The 18,106-nt window shown below is 55.2% G+C and overlaps 1 protein-coding gene across 3 annotated transcripts in view; it reads left to right on the top strand.

Moving 5' to 3' along the window:
* MAN1C1 (mannosidase alpha class 1C member 1) overlaps nt 1–18,106 on the top strand; it is a 132,696-nt gene that overhangs the window by 96,401 nt on the left and 18,189 nt on the right. For all 3 annotated transcript variants that reach the window (XM_022551947.2, XM_022551949.2, XM_022551948.2), the window contains 4 exons: nt 2,623–2,738; nt 5,126–5,206; nt 9,716–9,810; nt 16,104–16,230. In XM_022551947.2, coding sequence (XP_022407655.2) covers nt 2,623–2,738; nt 5,126–5,206; nt 9,716–9,810; nt 16,104–16,230 — 419 coding nt within the window. The remainder of the gene's footprint in view (nt 1–2,622; nt 2,739–5,125; nt 5,207–9,715; nt 9,811–16,103; nt 16,231–18,106) is intronic.

Genomic DNA, 18,106 nt, shown 5'->3' with positions numbered 1-18,106 from the left:
CAGGGTTGGCCCAGGAGACGGAGGGCCTGTGGGGTGAAAACACCAGGCAGCCCGGGGCAGGATCCAGAAATCGGGTACTCTGGGCCGCCTCTCCCTTGACCTTGAAGGACACACAGCTTGGGCTTCTCTTCTCTTCACGCGTCAGAGCAGCCTCCTGCCCCCGCAGGGGAGGGGGACTTAGCAAGCAGATCCGAAATTGTTTTCCCAGGAAATTGAGAGGCCCTCTTGTGGAAAACACACTACACGTGGCCCGGCCTGGGGCTCCATTCCTCCCTTGGGCTAATCTTGGGCGGGACCTCTCTGGGGTCCTCATCTATGAAATCTAGGGGTGAGGCAGCCGCATCTCAAAAATCCCTCCAGGGCCTTAAGAAGTCAGGTGTGAAGCCCTGTGGTTAACAGGGAGGGACCCTGGCATCAGAGCCAGGAGTGTGGACCCCAGACCTGTGCCCTTTGGCCTGGGCATGTCTCAGTCCCTCTCTGGTCATGTGTGGTCCATCTGGGTCCCAAGGCCTGAGCACCTCAGGAGGGTAAAGAGTTGCCACGAACCGTGCTCAGCCTTGGACACCTACAGGGGAAGCAGCCAGGATAAACCAGAAAAAGACCAACTTGGTTTGGCTTTGAGTGTTTTCCTACTAATCCTTAAGTGTAGGAGGGGTTGACATTCTGGAAATTCACTTCAACTCAAAAGCCAAAGCCGTCCCAGGACACATGTCTCTGGATTGGGAAACGCCTGCATCCCCCAGCCCTCCCCTTCCTCCACTCTTCCTTGCAAACCCTCCCTTCTGGAAATGTGTCTTTAACCTCCAGACTTAACTTTTTCTCAACTTCTCCCGGATCTCCCTCCCATCCTTTTCCAAGCCGTGCCCTTTATCTGACCTTGCCCAGCCTAGAGAGGTGGTTAAGTGTTTGAGTTTCACAAGGATTCTCTGCCTGCGAAGTCAACACAAGTGAGCAGTTAAGGAAGCACTAATTAAGGAGATTAGACGCTAGCTCTGAATGCAGGAGTGCCCGCAAAGCCGTACTTCAGACTCAAGTGGGGCTCAGCACCTGTCAGGGAGCTCTAGTGTCCGCTGGGGGAAGGTGGAGACTGTGAGTCTCAGTGCTTTGAGCCTCTGCAAGGAGGACATGGAAGGAACAATTACTCCTCTGAAGTTACCCTCTAGTCCCGAAAGGAAACTGCTGCTGCCTGCAATGACTAAAGTTGTAAGGAGTTGATGGGAGGCCACCATCTCTTCCAGGAAGCCCCCCAGATGGCCCCAGGCACATCTCTTTCTCCCTCATTTCTTCCTTTACCATCCTCTAGAAGGCAGGCTCTGGTTGTCCCATGTGGGAGGTTCTTCCTCATCGCTCTGCTGTCCAGTCTGTGATGTGGAAAACTGCACAGTTTTCTCAGCCTTTACTCCCAGGACAAGAGTCTAAGGCCCCAGTGGCAGGGGCCAGGCCTCAAAGCTCACGCTTTGTGTACCCACTGGCCTAGAGCAAGAGTGGCCGCGGAATCTTTGGTTTGTGCATTTGTTTAGTTTCTTTGTCCAAACTGTCTTTCCTTTTTTTTTTTTAAACAGAAATAAATTTCTGGTTATAAAAATAATCCATGGGGCTTCCCTGGTGGCGCAGTGGTTGAGAGTCCGCCTGCCGATGCAGCGGACACGGGTTTGTGCCCCGGTCCGGGAAGATCCCACGTGCTGCAGAGCGGCTAGGCCCGTGAGCCATGGCCGCTGAGCCTGCGCATCCGGAGCCTGTGCTCCACAACGGGAGAGGCCACAACAGTGAGAGGCCCACGTACCGCAAAAAAAAAAAAAAAAAAAAATCCATGAGCTGAAGAAATCAAAAAGCACCTGTAATCCCAGCACTCAGCAATAACCACTGAATCACTTCCTGCCAGACTTGATTCTGTTCAGGCTCATCCACATTGGCAAACAGTAAAGAAATTATATTGTGCTTTTTTTTTTTTTTTGCAATCTACTTTTTTTTACCTTAACAGATCCCATGCGTATCTCCCCAACGAACATAGGTCTTTCTCAGTTGTGTGAATGTCTGCACAGTGTCCTGTTTTATACATGAGCCACAATTTGTATAACTACTCTCCTATCATTGGCCTTGGAGGGTTTTTTCCCAACTTTTACCCATTATATATGACACGGCAATAAATACCTTCCTGGGTAAATATTTATGAACATCTTTTTGTTCTTAGAATAAAATAAAGAATGGCATTGAAGCGTCAGCGGACTGGCACATTTGTTAAGATTTTGTGGACCAAATGCCGGTTCACCCGCCCACCCGCCACCCCCAGCATGACAGAGAAGTGGTGGGCGCCCAGCTGGCCCTGATGGTTGACTTGCTGGCAGACGTAAGAGTGGACCAAGGTCTGGGAAGCAGCTCATCCCTTGAACTCAGTCTCTCCAACCGCCGCCCCCCCGCGCCACACTCTCTCTGCTGCCCTGAGGAAGAAGCAGCCCATGGAGGGACTCTGGGTCCTGGACGTGCCTTCAAAGGCTGGTGGCCCTGGAGTCTCCCTGGATCGTGCCTGGGAGCCTGCCCAGGCATTTCGAGGAGGCCCGGGGAATGGTGGCTTGTGTGACTGGGGTGGAAAGGACGAGATTGACCCATCCTCTGTGCCTGCAGGAGGCCTCAGTGGGGCAACGGTCATTGATTCCCTCGACACCCTCTACCTCATGGAGCTGAAGGAGGAGTTCCAGGAGGCCAAGGCCTGGGTGGAAGAGAGCTTCCACCTGAACGTGGTGAGTCAAAGACCTCCGGGGTATTAGAGCCAGAAGGGGCCCAAGAGGTCAGTGACCTGCTCCTCCCAGGCTGCCCAGCAGAGCATTCTTGGAAGCAGGGTTCCATGCACCCTGTGCCAAGGCCCCTCTCCTCAGACCAGCCTTGAGGTGGGGGATGTCCCCCCAGCCCTGGCCGGCCCATGAGTATTTACCAGCCGGAACTCCCTGGGGTGGAAGACAGCCATTCTTGCCCTCCCTAGGGTGCCAGGCACATTGCTCCCACCCAGGAAGCCCCTTCTGGGACTGACTCTGTCAGAACAGCAGCAACAGGGGAAGCGACTCTGGGAAGGGAGAAGTGTTTATCTGTTTGGAGCTGCCCTAACCTAGAGGTCCCCATCCACCCCCGTGCTGCCCTCTTGAGAGTGAGAGGGGCAGGGGGAGCTGTCCGGCTTGAGGCCATGACCAGGCTTGGGGCCCTCTTGGTCTCTACCCTTGCAGGCATCCCTGGTCAGGGACCAGGGCCTTGGGGCCGGGATGCACATGTATATGGATGGTACAAAAGCCTTAAATACCAGATGCCTCTCCCACTGATCTCTCAGCCCAGACTAAAGTAACAGATCCATCCTGGAGGTCTCAGCTCCCCACAGGGAGAGGCTGTTTAGGTGGTTTGGGGGAGCAAGACATGGAGACAGATGGGTAGGGGGAAGGGTCACATCAAAACACACCGTCGGGCTCCATCTGGGGCTCCACAAGTGACAGATCCTGCTATGAACCGGGACAGCTCCTGGCAGAACGGAGGCCTCTGCTCCTGGAGAGGCCCACGTCAGAGCAGAGCAGGGCAGAGAGACAAAGTGGGGAAAGTCCGGGAAGGCAACGCTACAGGAGAGCCTCTGGCTCAGCTCGCAGCCTGGGAAAAGTCATTTAACCTTCCTGGGCCTTACTTTCCCAACCGAAAGATGGTACAATGATAGTGCCTAGTTCACAGGCTTGTGAGGACTGACCACCACGGAGGGCTGTAAAAAGCATTTTATGACACTATAAAGTCCAATACAGATAAAGCGGTGCCATTATCACTGTGATGACTTTGAGGCTTGTTATGACTTCTAGTCTGTGTGAGGCGAGGAAGTTCAGAATCCTCCCATTTCCTACGGTATCAGAGGCAGGAGAAGGAAGGAGTGTCTCCATAGCCCACCTTGACCCCTCCGCAGATGGTGGGTAGAGAGCGGGCCTCAGGCAGCTGCCTGAGGAGCCAGGTGGTGGCAGGGCTGGGCAAGCCTAGGGACATTCACACAGGCTGGGACAGATTGGGAGTGTCCCTGGAACAAAGCAAGATGGGGTCTCTCCACCTCTCTGAGCCTGGGCTTTCTCACCTGAAAAGTGGGAATGATGCCTTCACCAAGGACTGTAAGGCAAAAGAGACTGGCTGTGCAAGTGTTCTGTTAATGGAAAAGCTCTCCCAGATAAAAAGATGACCACTGCTGTCATCGGTAACAAAAGACCGTGACGTGGGAAGTATGCCAAGGGGAGCCCTTGCGGGGCGGGGGGTTTATAACAGGCACCTTTATGAAGCCATGCCCAGCACTGGGAAGGCACTGGGCAGGCATCTCACCTGCCCCACTCAGGATCTCATATCCACCCTGCTCGGGATGAAGAAACTCAGGCAGGGAAAAGCTAAATATCTTGCCCGAAGTTCGAAAGCCAAGTGAGTGACTCAGGTGGGATTTTAACCCAGATCTGGTCCTCGGCATGATGCCTCAGTACCTCTGCTTTGCAGTCCACACTTCAGAAAGAAAACAACAGTGATTAAGGCAAGTGTGGGTGTGCCCTGAGGGCTACAGGGCTGAGGCTGAGAAAGTGCTGGTTGCCTACTAGAATCTGCCTGGCACCCCCCTCCTTTCTGCCTCAGAACCTCCTGGGAGAACCTTCCACTTGCCCTGTCACCCCAAAGAAGGACCACACCGTCCTCCTGCTAAGCCAGGGGGCTCTCTCGGGGTGGAGGGGGCCGGACAGGAGGAGGATTTGCCTCTCCTCAGGCTAAGCTTCAGCCAGCAGCTCCCCACACAACTTCCTGAGCTCCTTGGAGAGCAGCCAGGCCTAACTTTGCTCCGATGGCCTCCAGCAAAGGCTGGGGAAGGAAGCCAAGCCCAGTGTTTATTTGGAACTCTGTAAATGTTCAGTAGCTGCCCGCCAGGCAGGTGCTGATCCCTCTCACCTTTTGCTCTGAAAACCACCACGAAAGGTAGCCTGGCCCGCTGGGCAAGGGCTTGGAGCCCCGCACAGGTGTGGCCAGGTCAGTGGCGCAGGGGCAGTGGCAGGTGTGACCTGTCTCAAGGGCCTGGCTGCCTCAGAAAGCCCTGTGGGCGTCTCACAAATGTCCCCACTGCCCCCACTGTCTTTCTGCCCCGCAGAGTGGAGAAGCATCCTTGTTCGAAGTGAACATCCGGTACATCGGAGGACTTCTCTCGGCCTTCTACCTGACGGGAGAGGAGGTAAGTTGGCCTTTCAGAGCCCCTGGACCATCCAGGCTGGAAAGGGCTCAGGAGAACATCCCACCCCCTCATTTTACCAATGAGGAAACAGGGATTCGAGGGGATCTGAATCCCATCTCCATGGTGCCACCCACAGATTCTTCCTTCAATTTTGCTGCCCAGTTGCTAGTAAATTCTCCAAGGGCAGCAGTTGGGGCTGCCCACCATCCTCACAGCTCCCCATAGGGCACCTGCGATATCTGTGCTCCATCCAGGCTTGTGCTGCTGCTGGACTGGTTTTCCCACATGTTGGTTCTCAGGACTGATAAAGCCAAGACCGTTGTTTCACCATTTCCTCCTCGAGCCCTTTGGCCTTGGCCTGCTCCACAGCCATCCCCTTGCCCTCTGCTCCCGGGCCAGACACCAGCCAAACTCCAGCTCCAGGTCTCAAGGGGGCGACCGGGGAGGTGGGCAGCCACTGCCGGCCACTCAGCCCAGGCGAACCGCGTTGGCTTCCAGAAGGAGGGCCGTGAAGGGCGGCGAGAATGCAGAGCCCTGGGCACAGAGTCAGAAAACCTGCGTCTCATCCCTACGCGGCACCTGCCTGTGGCCTTGAGCAAGTCCCTTCTCCCGCCCCTAGACCTCATACCTTCCCCACAGTGGGGTGGTCCTAACCCCCAGGGGTCAGAGAGCTCTTGTGAAATGGGACGAGTGGGAAAGGGTTTGGCCCCAGGGCTGAAGGGCTCCAAAGCCCATGTTCTCTGCACTGCAAGGAATCCTGAGAACACAGAAATGGGAGACTTCATCCCTTGTGAGCGCCTGGGAAAGCACAGCCTGAGGATCTGGGGGGAGGCTGGCAGAATCCCCAGCGCATGGGGCACCCGTCAGTTGTGTGGCCCCTACGCAGAGCGGCTGCACTGCTCGGCACAGCCGCAGCTCTGTCCGCTTGGAGACATAATTATCCTGCCCCCTGCTGGTGGGGAGCCTCTGCCGCTGCTGTCAGAGAAAGCCCTGCCGCTTCCCTTCCAGCAAGTGGCGCGGGCGGGCGGAGGCCACGCGGGCGGAGGCAGCGGGCGGCGAGCACTTGATCTCTCCGGCCGCTCGGGGCCCCTCTCCATCAAGCCTAATCTCCTCAGCAGAGATTACCGCTTGTACCAATTTGTCCCCAAAAGATTGTCCATGGGAAACCTCCGCGCCACCCAAGGCCTGAATTTCATTTGAAAACCCCAGGACAGGAAAATGATGTGGAGCAGAAAAAGGCGCCATGCTCTGCACGGGCACCGCCCAGCCTCCCGTCCAGGATGGGGGTGGAGCCGTGCAGCTCAGGGCTCACAGGGGTGGGTGTGGGGCCAGCGATTTCTGGGGGGCAGACCAGGCAGTGGGGTGTGGTAGGAGTACCTGTGTCCAGAAGGCCCAAGGGGAGCCCGAGTGGCTCAGAACCCCTGGGCAGGCAGGCTTCCGGGTTATGGGCGCAGCCCTGTCCTCCAGCCACGCCTCCCTGACCCCTCCGTGCCCAAAACCTCCCCGCGCAGAGACCAGCGTACATGCAGCTGCGGAGACTGAGATTTAGGAAAGGGAGCCAGTGCGGGTCGCACAGGCTCCTGTGTCTTTCCACCGTGGGTCTGGGTTCTAGACCTTGTTCGGCCTGGCCCAGCATCACTGCTTATCACCAGGACTCGGCCACACCAGACTGAGGCCTCCATCCTCTCTCCATCCTCCATCTCGCATACAGGGGTTGCCTGTGGAGTGGGTCTTTCCCATGGTGTTTGTGGAATGAACGGTGAAGGAGATCCCACACCCCTTCCTGGGCTGAGGCCTTTCTTGCTTCAGAGGGAACCTGCAGGAGGTGGATCCCCTGCTGGGTAGGGCGGGAGGTGGGGGGTCCCACAGAGACTCCGCTTCCACGAGAATAACAGGAACAACCACAGGTGACATTTGCAAAGCACTTTACAGTTTTTATAGCATATTCATTTATGTACATCCTCTCATCTGATTTCTAGAAGACCCTTTTGAAGAAGCCAGGGCACACGTCACTGTTCCTTTGTGCAGATGAGGCTCAGAGACAGTACCTGGCTCACGCAGGGTCACACAGCTGCTAAGTGGGGAGATCTGAACCTGGGCTCTGACTCCCAGTCAAGAGCCCTTTCCACTCTCAGGATGTAATTTTTGCTGGTGGCCACCGCCCATTGCGTGCCATGGCTGTCTGAGGCCATCTCTCTCTGTGTTGGTGAGGTGGCTTGGTGTCCTGGAAAAGAGCCACTTAATAGCTCCATAACTTTGGACAACTTGCTTCTCTGAGACTCAGTTTTGTTTTCCTCAAAGTGGGTCAACACCTTCCCCACAAGCCTGTTGCAAGGATCAAAAGTGACGTAGATAAGACACATCATTTCCAAATGATAAGGAGGACAGGTATTCTGTTCCGCATGGTACCACTCCTGTCCAGTCACACCTGCAGCATCCTCCCTCGGATGGTTGAGGCTCTGCCATGCCAGCCTGCATCAGGGCCTTCCAAAGAAGGAGACGTGGTTTGCTGGCAGAGAGGAGCATTTCAGAGGCGTTAGCTTGGCGTCCTCAGGCAGAGGGCAGCCTGGAGCCCCAGCCTTGGGTCAGGTTCCCGTGGGTTCCTGCGTTCCTTCGTGCCTCTGTGCTCAGCCTCCCCGGGGGGCAGATGAAGAGATCAGGACCTTCAAACGAGAGCCCCTTGTTGTTGCTAAACCAGTGGCTTCTGGGGTGACTCGAGGCTTTGGAATTTGAATTCTAGACAAGCTCCCTCAGGATTCTGCTGTGGCTGCCCCAGTGCCCACTTCTAGGACCCACTGTCACACTGGACGTTATCATCTTCTGTCACCCATCACTACCAGGCCCCAGGTGCAATTCTTCCCTCTCCCTCCCACCCTCCCTCCTTCCTAAACAAGAACTACACCCGCCCCACAGAGGCCTCTAATCCACAGCCCAGGTAGTGTTCACAAACTCCTCCCCACTGCGGTCCCCAAACGGCTGCCTCAGAACCTTTAAATTGCACATGTTAGAAGGAGAGACCTCAAGAAGGCTTCATTTTGCAACAACACGCAGGCAGTCAGCACACTGAGTCTCCCTGGAGCCCCAGAAGTGAAAGGAAATGCTTGTTGTCCCATCAGGAGTGGTTGCTTAGGGACTTGCTTCTCAGCTTTTCAAAAATAAATAATGTTACTGCGGGTTTGCTTTTTTTTTTTTTTTTTCCTTTTTTGCGGTACGTGGGCCTCTCACTGTTGTGGCCTCTCCTGTTGCGGAGCACAGGCTCCGGACATGCAGGCTCAGCGGCCATGGCTCACGGGCCCAGCCGCTCCGCGGCATGTGGGATCCTCCCAGACCGGGGCACGAACCCTTGTCCCCTGCATCGGCAGGCAGACTCTCAACCACTGCGCCACCAGGGAAGCCCTGTGGGTTTGCTTTAATTGTAAGAATAGCACAGAAAATAGAGTTAAGCCAAAGGAAGAAAATAAAAATCCCCCACGAGCCTAGTCCTCTGAGAAGACCGTGGTTAATAGTTCAGTGTCTTCCCAACCTTTCCTCAGGTATCCATTTGTATATAATTTTTACAAAAGTTGAATTACACCATTGTGAAATTTTTTCTCTTAATAGATTATAAACCGTTTTTTGCTATGAAATAAACTTCTCCAACATCACTTCAGTGGCTGCATGGTATTCCATTGTGTGGATAAGCCACCATTTCACCACTTCCCTGTGGCTTGATATTTAGAGTATTTCCAGTTTTTCTATACTATTCTAAACAACACTGGAATAAATAGCCATAAAGTTAAGTCTTTGCAACATCCTTGATGATTTATTCCCTTAGAATAAATTCCTGGGAGCCAGAAGGTCACAGGTGCTTTTGAATTAACCAGAAGAAGAGTTTGAGGGGCTTAGAGCCTCGTGCAAGGGCCCTGACACCTGGGACCTCCCTGTGGCTCCCCGACCATCACATCACCGGTTTAGCCATTCACCTTTGCCGCTGTAAGATAGGGACAATGGGCAGAATCCGAATGTCAGCGAGGAAAGGCCCTTCCCCTGGGTTTACAGGTGTGAAGGTAGAGGTTTGCTGGGAAGCAAACGGAAGCCAGGCTGGGAAGCAAGGCCGGGAGCTCCCCATCCTGTGCTCGTTACACTCTATCCGAATGTGTTTCTCACGCACTCAGCTTGGGGTGCACTGGCCCCGCCGTGCAGGCAGGCACTGACCATTGGTGACCCGCTGCCCTGACCTCTCTGTGTTCCCAGCACAGCATAATCACTGAGCCTTCGTCCTAGTCCTGGCCCTGCAGTAAGGGCTTTACAACTATTATCTAATTTTCATTCCTCCAGCAACCCTCTGAGGAAGGCAATATTGCCCTGGATTTATAAACGAGGGAGGAAATTGAGCCAGGAATTCATGGACTCAGGTTCACATCCAGGCCTGACTGACCCCAGAGCCTAATGCACCTCCCACTCTGGGCCCAGCAGCCTTGGCAGGTTTATCCGCCAGGATTCACAGTGCCCTTTGACCCTTCCTTGCAGGTGTTCCGAATAAAGGCCATCAAGCTGGGGGAGAAACTCCTGCCGGCCTTCGAAACCCCCACCGGAATCCCAAAAGGCGTGGTGAACTTCAAAAGGTAGGATGCCGTCTGGTTTCCCACTTGTGGCTTCGGCTGCATCTGCGTGGAAACTGAGACACAGGGTGGGATGAATGCCACCGCAGGAATCACGGGGGTCAGTGGCACAGTGATACCTAGCCTCAGCCAGGGGCTCTCCTGAGCTGGCATTGGTCACTAAACCTGGTTCTCGGGTTTAGGCCACGCAAGACCTGATCTTTCTGGCATGGAGATGGGGCCGCCGTTCCTCTGTGATCATCTCGTAACACTGCCGTGACTCACAGCCCCGCCGCTGTGCCCCAACTGCCCTCCCTTCCCAGCTGGGATCCCGGGCTGGGAGGCACATCACACCTCCCACCACAAGCAGGAACCCAAAGCTGCTGGGGAGTCAGGACCCTGGGCAGAGGGACCCTGGTTTGCTGACCCCTCAGCCCCTGTCAGGGCTGGGTCTCAGGAGCCCAGAGGGGCTGTCAGAACCCAGAGGGGCTTCTGGGAGCATCAAGCCCATGGAGGCTCAGATTCCGAGGAGGAAAAACCCTGGCCGAGGTCATATAAGCCAGTAACGGACCATCCGGGACATGAGCCCAGGACTTCCAACTCCATTTTCAATAATATTTATTGTGATTCCTCCCTGTAAAAATAAATCCTCATTGCAAAAAAAATGTGGATTATACCAGAAGTGTTGGATAAGACCCAGAAAATCACCTGTGACTCCACTAGTCAAGAAACCACTGGTATGTTTCTTTCTACCGACTGTTTTAAAACATTAGTTTTTATTGGCCACTTGCATCGTTTCCCCTCCTGATAGGTTGCGTAATTCGGCGTGTGAACTAGAGTCTTTCTGGACTTTCACCAGGTCACAGAGCCAGAGTAGAAGGGACCCGGGGTGACACAGCTAGAGCAGGTGGGGCCCGGGCCGCAGCTCCGTCCCGCTCCAAAGCCCCCCGGGGACTTACCTACCCCGCTGCTTCCCTCTGTGAGGGTGGGAGCCAGATGTGGCACTGAGACCCAGAGGGGAAAGGACGGGCTCAAAGTCAGGGGAATAGTGGCCAGCCGGCTTTAGGATCCACTGAGGAGCATGAATCTTGCTCCTGGAGACCCCAGTGCACCCCACGGTCTTGCCTTCCCTCGCTCTCTTCCTCCCCTGGGCTGCCATTTCTCACCCTTTCCCTCGCTATCAGAGCCCAGCTCAGATGCCACCTTCTCCAGAAGCCACAAGTGTCCTTGCCTCTCCTGGCCTCCAGGCACTTTATCTGCTTCCTGTGGCCCTTGTCACACTCAGTCTTCACGTTCCCCCATCGGCCCCGGAGCTTTTGAGGGCAGGATCCATGTCCCCGTCTTTCTTTATTCATTCCTTCAACCAATGTTCACGTGAGGCAGTGTGTGCAGCACGAGAGACCGACTCTGATGACTGCTGTCCTTACCATTTATTGAGCGATCACTCTGCACCTGGCACATGCTAAGGGTTTCGCTCAACGCCTCAGAGCACTCTCCTCGCAGCAGGCCTTTAGGGTGGGTATTTATATTACGCCCATTGCCCAAGGTCTTCTAGCTCACAGGCAATGGGGCCAGGTTTTAACCCATTTTGTTACAGATCAAAAGCTCTGCTCCCAATACCCACCTGGCCCTCCCTCAGGCAGGAGCCCCGCCACCCCCTTGCGACGCATGGAGCAGACCTGGAGACCTGGTAGAAGGCACGTGCCGGTCCCCAGGCACCCAGGGAGCCCTCTGGGGCCATTCTTGAGACCATCCTACAACCTGAGCCTGGGGGGAGGGCTGTAATATGTCCATCACACTGGACTTTCTGTTCCATCTCCTGAAGCGATTTCTTATCTCAGGGATCTCAGTCCAACAGGGGAGGGGAGGCAGGGGCCCTGGGCTCAGGTGGAGTGCCCAAGGCCCCCTTACTTCCTGGGGAGGTCACACCCTCTAGGGCCTTGCAAAGAAGGGAGGACTCGGCCTGCTCAGCATCTTCACCTTCTTCATCTTCATCTCTGTGGTCAGAAAGGATTCCTGGGGTGTGATGTCACTTAAATCTCACTGCAGGCCAGGGAGGGGCCCTCAGGGCCCATCAAACCCCCATCTCGGTGCCAGGGTTGACTCCTCAGACCCTGACACTTTGATCCCTGCTCAGATTCCTTTCCCACCAACACTGATCTTGGAGAAACACGGCCAGACGTCTTGGAGCCAAGACACAAACACCCCGTCTTTCTGGATCCCTGTCCCGGGTCCAGCTTCTCAGGCCTCACTTAGCTCAGGCACCCCTCCCTCCTCCACGCATTGGCACCCCCTGACTCCAAGCAAGCCCCAGAAGCTGCAGCCCTGGTTGCCTGCCTTACCGGTGTCCTGCAGAGCCCGGACCTGATCCCCCGCAGATCCTGACATTTCTGATTAAGAAAGCGCGTTTATTTTTAGGCTGTTTGCATGCTGCCAGTGCTGTATACATATGTATGTGTATGCATATTTCCTGGCAACACCTCCCTCTCATTTTCTGGGTAAGAGAGTCTATTGCTAAAAATGCCTCCCCATTCCACCAGGGAAAACGTCAGGGATGTATACAGCCCGCGTGGCGCTGAGTGTTCCCTTTGGAGAGGGCCTGCTGGTGGGAGCTGGGTCCACACTGCTGCCCCTGGTCAGTGCAGGGCTGGCTGTGAGCAGCTCGGACATGGGCCCTAGTGGGGGGGGCAGTAACTAGGCCCTGTCCCCAAACTGCCCGTTGAGGAGGACCCTGAAGGGAGGTGGTCCCCAAGTGAGTGTGACCGCTCCCCCTCCCTGGTGGCAGGCCTGGGAGGCGGAGGCAGGGGCAGCCCAGCCATGACCCGTGACCTGCAGGACCACTGAACTCTGGGAGCGGGGAGGTGGCCAGTCCAAGGGCCTCTGCAGCTGAATCAATCTCACTGGCTCTCTCACACACCCAGCCTCACACACACCTATGCACCCTACTGCCACTCACCCAAATCATGAGGACTCAGATACGCAGGCTCACCTTTGTCACACGCACTCTCCCACCTCTATATATGTGCACAGATTCACACACAAAGATGCGTTTACATGTGCACGTTTCTGCTACACACTTACATACACATCGTAATAATTGTGCACGTTTTTGAATGTTCGCTGTGTCCCAGGCACAATGACGTGGGTTCTCTCTTTTCAGCACACAACAACCACGTGGGCCCCATTTTAACAGTGAAGAAACAGACTCAGAGAGGTGAGGTAACTTACCCAGGTCACACAGCAGCAAAGCAAAGTTAGAATTAGGATCGTGGTCTGTCTGGCTCCAGAGTTAACGATTTCACCATACACATGTGTGCACACACAGGCACACACATGTAGAAGCTCCCACCAGGCTGGGGAGGGGCATTGTGGAGCAGCCCCTCCCACCAGGGGAGAGTCCACTTGGAGACTTAAAAGGCAAGGAGGGGAGCAGAGGGCAGAGCTTCCATCAGCCCATTGCCTCACGAGGCTGATCAGAAGACCTCCTGGTCTCTGGATGCTGCCCAGAACAGATGCATTTGGGGCACAAAGTACCTAGGATTTGGATTTGATATCAGCTCTACCAGCACCGTCACTTACTGTGTGACCTTGGAAAAGTGTCTTCCGCTCTCTGAGTCTGAGTATCCTAACCTATGAAATAAGAATCTTGGTATCTACCTCTAAAGTTAGATGTGAAGGTAAACTAAGATACCGCTGCTGCCTGGCACATTAGGAACTTAACTCTAACAAACAACACATAATTTAGATGTGCGTCATTACATAGTGGTAGCAATGACAGTCATCCTGTGCATTATTTATACCTCACAATGGCCCTATGAGGTGTGGGTACTGTCATTTAACAGACGAGGAGACTGGGGTCTAGAAGAATTCACTGACCCTTCACTGACCCTCCTGAGGTCTCCTAAGCTGGGAACTGGGGGAGCCAGCATTTGAAGCCAGGCAGGAGAGAAGAAGGTGCCTGGCCTACCGCCCGCCTCTGCCCAGGGTGGCTCGACCACAGGAGGCCCACTTGGGAGGGTGAGCATTGAGAGGGAGGGGAGAGGGGGGAGAGGCTCCTGTGGGGGAAAATGAGAACAAAAGATGGCTGGTGGCTGGGGTTTTTTTTTTACCTTGAATTTCTCTTCGAGGGCAGGAAGCATCAATTATTCAGGAAGCCCTCTGTGGGTACCTGCAGCTCCCACTGAGATCACAGGCTGGAGAGAGAGGTCTCTTGGCGTGGGGGGGAAGAGGGGCAGAGAGGGGTCAGCTTCCCCTTCCCTCGAGGTGGATATGGGGCCATCTCGGGGACCCCTTAGGGAAGTGCCCTCTGAGGTTTCAATCCTGCCTCCACCCCCTACCAGCTCTGAGCTTCTGAAAGCAACTCACTTCCCTTTCTGAGCCTATTTCCTCAGGGTTTAACGATGCTTTGCCTTGTGGGCTTTAAATGAGGTCATGATGCAAACGCCTGCCCCAGTGCCTGCATCTGGAAGCTGTTTGATTTACTATCTAGGAGCCAAGTTTCCCCTCTCTGTGCAACCCATCCCTCCCCACCTGCCCCCAAGTCAGGAAAATACCCAAGGAAGCAGGGATGTTTACTGAGATCACCTGCTCCAGAAGATCCTAAGACTCAATTCCATCTGTTTCTGGAAGCTGGAAGAGTTTCCTGACTTTCCTGAAACCACATCAGAGAGGAGAAGAGCAGCCTTAGGGGAGCCCCAGCCCACCCCAGATAAAGCGGTGCCCCTCAGCTGGCAAACTGTGACCTCCCAGACCCACGCCTGCCTTCCTAGGTCCTGTCCCTGGGAGACAGAGGGATGACAGAGGCCAGTCCCCAGGGAGCCAGAGCTACCACAGCAAGGAAGCAGAGGGGCTTCCAGAGGCTCCGGCAGAGCCAGCCCCCCAGCCTGCCACACACTGACTGCACCTTGGAGGCCCTACGGATAGGGGGCGCTCACTCCACCCCACTCTGTGCCCACCCACTGTCACCCCGCAACCTCCCTGCAGAGGGAGGTTGACCCTTGTCTCCCTGGTTGTCCTAAATGTCCCACAGGAAAGAGCATCATGATACACATGAGGGCTCAGATCAGGGAGAGGAAGCAGCTTACCCAAGGCCACCCCCATTCTGCATCTTCCTCTTCTCTCTCAATCCCCGCAAAGCCCTAGGAGCGGAGACTGGGACACATTATCCTCAGTCTGACGGTTACAGAAACTAAGGTACACGGGAAGGAATGGTTTGCCCAAGACCTCGCTGCTAACAGACTCGAACCTGTGCCTCCTGGCTGCAGGTCCCAGGGAGATTTTAAGTGACAGCTCCTGGAAAGGCAGCGTCCTGTCCTCTTATCATGTAATGAGACGACAGGCCAGCAGCTGCACAGTGACTGGGACAAGCTCTGGCGTCAGAGCAGCCTTGGGTCCCCACTGTTCCATTTACTGTGTGATCTCGGGCAGTGATTTCACTGTCCTGTGCCTTGTTTTCCTCATCTGTGAAAGGGGCATATGGGAGGATTACCCGAGGCCCTGCCCCTGCACTCTTCCTCCGTGAAAGCACCCAGTACTTTCAAGGAAGGGGAGGGAGCGGTTAGTTGACAGCCTTCTCCGACGGGGTCGCAGGGTCACGCTGGTGATCCATCTAAGGTGTTCGTGAGACACGCACATGCTCAGCGAGTGAGGAGACCTTTGCTCCGAGAGCCCCTGCTGCTTTCATTCCTGACCTCGGACCTCCCAGGGTCCAGCAGCCCCAGGTGTGTGCTCTTAGCAGGGCCACCCGCCCTTCAGGTGTGGGTTCCACGAAGTTCCAGGGGCCGTTGTGTGTCCGTGAGCAGCACTGGCTGAGGGGGGGGAGGGGCCAGATGGGATCCCTGCTCTCTTCATCTGCCCCCTTCGGACCCCAGCCATGCACCATTTACCCTCCACAAGCAGCAACAATGATTATGAGCCATTGATAAGTGGATAGAAATAGTGTTCTGTGGGGGGGGGGGTGGTCTTTGTGGCCCCTGACAGCATTATCGGTGTCACCTGTAAATTTAGCATCACGTGTGTGCCAGGTCTTGGCCACCAAAGCAGCTCTGCTAATATTCTTCTGGAGCCTACACGTCCTGCAGAAGCTGCTTGACCATAGAAACAAAGAATATTGCCTGTCAGACAGGCCTGGGTGACCTTCGGCAAGTTTCTCACCAGCCTCAGCGTCCTTATCGGCTAAATGGGGCTAAGAATAGTACCGACCCCCAGGGAGGGTTAACTGGGATTGCACGGCGAAGCTCCTAGTCCAGTGCCTGGCAATGGGGCAGAGGAGCCAGCCCTGCTGGCAGAGGGTGACCGAGGCTGCTTCTGTCTTTCAGCGGCTCCAACAGGAGCTGGGGCTGGGCCGTGGCAGGGGGCAGCAGCATCCTGGCGGAGTTTGGATCCCTGCACTTGGAGTTCTTACACCTCACCCAGCTCTCTGGCAACCAGGTCTTCGCAGAAAAGGCAAGTCTTCTCCCCTGCTCCCTCTTCTCCACACGGAGAGCGAAGGGTGGGCACTCGGCCCGTGACGGGGAAATGGACCGCGGGCCAGCTGGAGGGTGTGTGGGGAGCCCGAAGGCCTCCAGCCACTGCCAGCATAGCACATAGTTGCCTAATCGTAACCGATGCCAGGCGCCAGGGAAGGTGAGTGCAGGAAGTCAGCAGCATTCTACAGAGGGCGCGGCAGAGACATAGCTGCCAGCGAGAAGGTTTTCCCTGGTACATGTGCGCCTGCTGGCAACCACACACGTGTGAAATCCGGAGAAAGTGCAACAACGGAAATCCAGGCACCAGATTGCGTTGGCAGGAATTGGCCACCCGGCACAAAAGTCCCCTTTCCAGAGAAATTTAACTTCTTCGAGTGAGATCTGCCTGCCTTTCCCCTTCCAGATGCCCATCTAGCGCATGCTGTCAGCAGGCTGGCAAAGCAATTTCATTCCACAGCAGAGGCTCACCTCTGTTCCTTCTCGTCGTTACCAGGCTGGCGAAGGCCACAAGGGGCTCAGAGCGCTAGCACCCAGGCCTTCGTCCATCCTGACAGCTGCCCATCCCTGCCCCCCTGTGAAGCCCTCCAGAAGGGCTTTGGATCATGGATGCAACATGTAGGGATGTGGTTCCTCAGTGTCACAGCCCTTGGCAGTCCTACTGTCTGCAAGTGTCTCCGTAGGTCTAACCCTCAACCCGAGGAAGAGAAGTGGACACACACCACCCTCAGATGGTGCTTGCCCCTTCCTGAGTCCTGCCCCTATAGGGAGACGAAGCCCTGGCCTCCAGGAAGAAGGAGACCCCCACTCCCAAAGCCTTCTCTTCCCCCCAAATGTTAGTCTCTCGGAATACCAAGGGAGCTGGGAGGTCACAGAGTCACACCTCTACCCAGTGGCTCTCAGTCTTTTGTCAGCCAAGCAGCCCCAAAGCATCATCTAGCATGCTGGTGAAGAAGCGGATTTCTGAGTGTCGCCCCAGGCCCAGGAGTCTGCATTTGAAATAAGCCCCCATGTGCTCTTTGATGCCAGGTTTAGGACCACTGCTCGCTCAGTGTGGGAATCCACCCGAGCTTTCTTGAGAAGCTCAAAGAAGAGCTTTCAACCCCTTGATTGCTTCCTCTGCACTGGGGCTCACTACCAGCCTCAAACAGCCCCTCATGTTGTCAGACCTCCCTCCAGAAGCTTTTCCTTATATTGAGAGGACTCTGCCTCCCTGGGATACCCCACGTCAAGAGCTCATGGAACAAATTCAATCCCACTTCCGATGGGTCTTCTCCTCTGGTCTTTTTTCCTGCCTCCAGGCCCTGCCTGTCCCCAGCCTCCCTATTTCCACTGCTCTTGAGCCAGACCCCTCTAGGAACACCACGGCCGGCTCAGAGCGGAGTGAGACGAGCAGCTTGCTCTAGTCCCTGCTAGTCTGGAGATACCACTGCCTGAGCACCTATGATGTGCTGGGTACCGTATAGTAGCTCTGATTTTCCCAGCAACCCTATGAGGTGTATCTTCTGTCATCCCCATTTTACAGAGGAGGAAACTGAGACTCAGAGAAGTTAAATCACTTGTCCTGGGTCATCCAGCTGGTAAGTGATAAAGCTGAGACTCAAACCCAGGACTTTCTGGCTCTGAAACCCATGCTCTTCAAGACCAGATCAGTTCAGCAGGCTTCCGGATTTTTCTCAAGGGTCCATCCACCTCATTGTCTCTCTGTGTCTCTTTACATTTACATTCTCCAGCTACTTTCATCCGCCAGTCATTGCCTCCCACAGAGGCGATTATTGGCAGTCAACAAATTGGCCCAAATTCTAGAAGCGCCCGCACCCTCCAGGGGAGCTAATTTAGCCCGTTTCACTGCTCAC

The sequence above is a fragment of the Delphinapterus leucas genome, chromosome 1, assembly GCF_059928025.1.
Source record: "Delphinapterus leucas isolate spDelLeu-1000000601 "Yukka" chromosome 1, BTC_Dleu_Yukka2, whole genome shotgun sequence".
Classification (NCBI taxonomy): Eukaryota; Metazoa; Chordata; class Mammalia; order Artiodactyla; family Monodontidae; genus Delphinapterus; species Delphinapterus leucas.
Note: the sequence above shows the minus strand (reverse complement) of the source record. Positions and strands in the feature narration are given on the sequence as shown.